The sequence below is a fragment of the Anneissia japonica genome, unplaced genomic scaffold, assembly GCF_011630105.1.
Source record: "Anneissia japonica isolate Jap-2015-1 unplaced genomic scaffold, ASM1163010v1 scaffold1065_len1792383_cov172, whole genome shotgun sequence".
In the NCBI taxonomy this organism is placed as follows: domain Eukaryota; kingdom Metazoa; phylum Echinodermata; class Crinoidea; order Comatulida; family Comatulidae; genus Anneissia; species Anneissia japonica.
Window position 1 is genome coordinate 363,838 of NW_022684135.1, and position 5,332 is coordinate 369,169.

Sequence of the window (5,332 nt, forward strand, 5' to 3'; positions counted from 1 at the left end):
ATATATAGACAAAAATTACACATTTACTAACTTTCAATAATTATACTATTTACCATGTATATGCATATGATTGGACTTCTTGAATATTTCGCCCTTTTCGTTTCTCCTATTATTACACGTGTGCTTTATATATTTATATTTATATGTATATATTTATATTTATTTTTTAGGTTATAGAATATGTCATTTATTTTGTCAGTAATCTACAGTATTTATCATGTTTAGACCCTAGACTGTACCGCCAGAATATTACATTAGGTATCTTGTAAAGATTTGACCCCTTGAATACCTAGTTTCGCTTATTTTATTTTGTAATCTCGTATTACTTTATTACTTTCACATATAGTTCTGAGATTGGACTAACTATATAGTTTTTTTCCACGTATATTTCATACATTTTGTATATATATGTATATTTATATATTTATATATGTATATATTTATATATATGTATATGTATATATATATATACATCATTGTATAATATATACAATCATTGAATGTTGACTTGCAGAACACAAGTTTATTAAAATATAACAAAATCAACCGGATATTTCGATAGCTCCTGCTATCTTTATCGACGTTGAAGTGAGAAAACTTATGACGGCAAAATACACAATGATTATGTAAACCAATAGTTTATTAGAGGTGTTTTTGAGCCGGGTTAATGCTAGACTTACGCGTGAATAAACTACAGTAATTAAACAGGAAATAAAATATAGTAAGATGGGTCCTATATAATTTAAACAATTGTGGAATAGAAAATGGATGTAGGAATATACAAGTATATGTTTAAGTTTAAAATAATGTAACGCATGATATCATTATGACTAGTTTTAAATAGTTATAGTAATAGTTATAGTTAATAGTTTTATTTATTATACAGTTCAGAAATCAATGAATATAATGAAATGTATATAAGGAGAAATAATATATAGCACATTTTTAGATTGATATTCATAGTGAATGATTGCGTATGAAGGCATACGCATAATCACACGTTACGTAGTTATTAGTTTAGTTGTTTTTCGGTATCTTTTTTTGCTTGCAATGTATATAGTACTGTATTTTGATTTATTACATATACTCATTAAAATACGAAACAAGATCAAAATAAACATTAACTCATAAAATCACAAAAGAGTATATTAAATACTATTTTATTGAAAACTTGGTAATTGAGACAATGAAAGTATTTTATTGCCTTCTTCTATTGACCACACCGTAGGCTTCTTTTAAATAACAATAAGCAATAAATATACAATAGGATTGTAGACTTAAGCAGCCGTAGTAGACTTACATCATTCAATGTAGAGATATGCAGCCGTGAATGACGGTAGTATAACTTAGACTATATATGGTGAATTTGCATATGATAGAGTTTTTTAAATGCCAGTCACAAATACATTTCTTTTATTTCGATAAACGGTCACTACCGTCAATGGTAAAATTGGCGCAAATTCTGTCAAAACAAGTAAAATTTCTTACCAAAAGAACAGCCGCGACACAAAGGTAGCATTCGAATATGGGTGTTTATCGTGATCATTTCCATTGTGTTCTATCTCCTTATTTTGACTTTTATGGGGCTCTGCACTGGTAGGCCTACTGACGGACATGGCACTTCCTAAGCAGTGCAAAACAGAATCAAATTGCTCAAATGATTCCATTTCCAGCAGGCAGTAGGCTGTAATAGTTTCGACAACCTTTTATAAATTCGAGGTGTTGATTGGTGGAGCTGGCTTGACACTAACCTTAACTACAGTCTTTCTATTTTAATTCACCACGGCATGTAGAAAGAATAGAAAGAAAGAATATCCATCGTGGCCAAGACCTTGTACAATGCAAAGAAAGAAATGGATTCCCCTTTTTTCTACCTAGTATTACTTAACCAAAGCTCAGTCTTTGCATTTAGAGTTGAACAATAAGCTGTCAACTGTGCTTGAGTGATTCTCAATGCATGAGGTTGTTTTGGCCACCCTTTTGATATGTAAATCGCTTTAAAGTTGTATAGGTGTAATTTTGCCCTACCTGACGTACTCAGTGCTCAAATTTACACCTATACATGTTTTCCCTGACGCAAATCCAGTTATCGTCTATTCCATCAAGACAATAATAATTACCATCGCTTTAAAGTTGTTTTTTTTTTCATTGATTGATGTATTTGTATTTTTTTACTTGTTTATGAATGCACCATCCTGTAAAGGGCGCCGGTGTTTCAACAGCGATTTCCAAATAAATATTATTATTTTTATTCCTGATGATGACGTGATTAATGTCGAAATGAATCCCAACATACTGGGAGTATGCATTATACTATACTTTCTTATTTTGGTAGAACACGTTTTTCACACAGCCTCAACAAATATAAACATGACACACAAATCAATTCTAAAACCTACAACAACTAAATGATCGGTGACCACAATGACGAAAATGCTTTGTAAACGATATAATCATTTCCTCCAAAAAGAGGAAAGTGATGTCAGAACATGCCTACCGCCCTCCGGCTTATTATTATACTTGATTCAATACAAGCCACATGATTATTAGTAATTTGTCTTCATTTGTGAAATTTGCTCACAGATTCATTCTGCGGTTTAATGGTAGATTACAATCACAGTATTCTCTTATAGGAAATTATACGTAACTAGCTGTGTACCCGTCCTTCTAACGGGAATCAAGGCAAACTCATGCATGAGACTAATTTAAAAAAAGTATTTCATATGATAGTGATATCGAATGGAACAAATTAAGCCCTGGTGTACAGTCTTTTATCAATTTAAGTGTTTTCAAGAACCACATTTGTATTGATAATTATTGAAAACAAAGTATAATAGTATAAACATTGTATAAGCATGGACCTATGTTTTCTTGCTTTGTTTTATTAATATCTTACTTTTTTTGTAATTTACAGTTTACTTGGGTGGAGTGGATTTTCTTCATATCCATAATTTATTTTGCCATTGTTGCTATAGATTACCTTTGTTTTACTAAATTGTTGACCTTTGCTTACTGTACAATAATTATGTTTTGTATCTATATTATTTAATTTCTGCGTTTAACTTTTGGATACTATGTACCGTACTGTGTAATTTATGTTAATTGTAAATAAGGTATCTGTTTGCTTTTCGTTGTATCTCCTCGGACCATCCTTATCTCATTTATTGTCATGATGTACTGTATTTTTATTGTATTTTATTGAATTCTGATGGAAAATAAAAGTCGTATCGAATTTTATCGTAATAAAAAACAGCATTATATTTGTTGATTTGTACCTCGTGAATAGGCCAAAATGAAGTTTTACTACTACTACACTGGTGCTCTAGTTGTCATTGTTGGTGTTCTGGTGGAACTGAAATATAAACTGAACGCCTTTGTGCTGTAGTTGTCGTCGTCATCATCATTCTCGTTAGGTAAAACGTATTTCAATTTCTTGTTAAAAAGTGTACGAATTCTCTGCTTAAAAAATGACAACGATTGACAGCTCTAACGTCCCGCCTAAAGATCATGTGACCTCAGACGGGGGTACCCGTGACGTTGCTAATAAGGTGAAACCAGTGTTCATGAAGGTTGATGAGGAGGTGAACACAACAGCAGATTCGTATGTGGAACCTCAGGATATATATAAAGCATTATTGAAAACAGTTGAATGCCGAAATATAACAGGTATACAGCGCATTAAGAATTTATGGAGACCTTATATAGACTTACATCAAGACAGAGTTTGCCTAATAACAACTGGCGTAAACATCCGAGGAAGGAATGTGACAATATATGATAGGAACCCATACCTACCGTACGATACGGATGCTACCCATATTGTTGTAAAATACCTACCACTATCAGTAGCAGACGAAGAAATTAAAACATCTCTAATGCGTTTTAACTGTAAAACGACGGGGACTGTAAAACGTATGAGGCTGGGAGTCGATGGGCAATTGACAAGTTGCCTGAATGGAGATCGGGTGTGTTGTGTGTTGATATCGTATTCAAACAAACACAATTAAATGACACAATAAACAATATTCCAGCTGTACAATAGCCATTCATTGTTTATTCATCCACCAGTCCTGATTTAACAACATGTCCCAACAACACACGAGGTATGCTAGTCTTGTAATCCAGACACTACATCTTCCCCCTTCTTTAGCATTAAAATCACCCAATTGAACCCATATAAATATATTGTACACAATAATAATTTCTTAATATAAGCTTGTGGAATTACATGCTTTGACTAGGTTTCATTTGTTATGATACTAAAGATTACTGTATTTGTTTTTTTCTCACTGCCTAAAACACTGTCAGTTTCCTTCTTTTTTTTAACTTTAACAATAATAAACATCATCGTAATATTACAATTTTAAATGATTATATCTTTGCTTTTAAAAAAATCACATATCATTATTTTTTCATTTTCTGTCATCCCTTATCATTTTAAAATATTTTAGTATCAATAAATAACACTGTATAACAACAATAACAGCTTTCAACATTTCAAAAGAATTCTCAAATTCTAGTAAAACTAAAAAAAATCATCAATATGAACTGTGACTTCTTAATCCTTAACAATCACCAAACCTTTGGGTTTTTTCCTCTCTCTTACTGGTCTGTTTTGAATATTTTCACAATTGGTTACACTGTCATCTTTCTCTGTGTCAATTTGCTTATGTTGTTCAAATGTATCTGTCTTACTTTTATCACAAATAACTTCATCATTATTAGTCCACCGGAAATACGGATTTGACTGGACAAAATTGCAACAAAACGTTTTATGGTCTAAATATAAACTTAATTATATGTAAAACAACATACTAAAAGTTTACCAAAATAGGACGTACATAGATGTTTTTTATAACCAAAAGTTCAGCAGTATTTGAAAGTAGACTTTTACACGGTACGTACTGCGGTTTTCAAACTTTTCTTGATTATGATTGGTCAACATTTAGGTCAACGTAGGTCATATCTGTTTGTTGCCGGGAGAGCGAGACCCGCGTGCGAGCTTCGCGATCGCGAGGTTTGGTGTGCGAATCACAGATATAATCCTTCCGGTTTACAGGAATTACAGAGCTATAAATATTGGAAATTAATTGGAATCATACCAGAGTTAGTTCATGTATGACCCTGACAAATTTTGTTGTAAAGTCTAGGCCTGAGGCCTTGTAATAACATCTCATTTTTTAGGCCATAGCTTAGGCATTTCTTTTTTGCTTCCCCGTTCAGTCTAGTAGTCGCGCACACCTTGAAGTGTGTCACTTTCCCCGCATCGCAACGTTTTCTCGGCGGCCAACGGACGCATGAACATATATAGAAAATCTTAGTAACGTAGGCC

General features: G+C 32.5%; 1 protein-coding gene across 1 annotated transcript in view; it reads right to left on the reverse strand.

The window, feature by feature from the left end:
* Nucleotides 1–4,558: 4,558 nt before the first annotated feature.
* Nucleotides 4,559–5,332, reverse strand: part of LOC117103518 (uncharacterized protein K02A2.6-like) — a 4,413-nt gene continuing 3,639 nt past the window's right edge. Inside the window, exon 2 of the mRNA XM_033244092.1 lies at nt 4,559–4,747. Within this exon, the coding sequence (XP_033099983.1) occupies nt 4,559–4,747 (189 nt within the window). The remainder of the gene's footprint in view (nt 4,748–5,332) is intronic.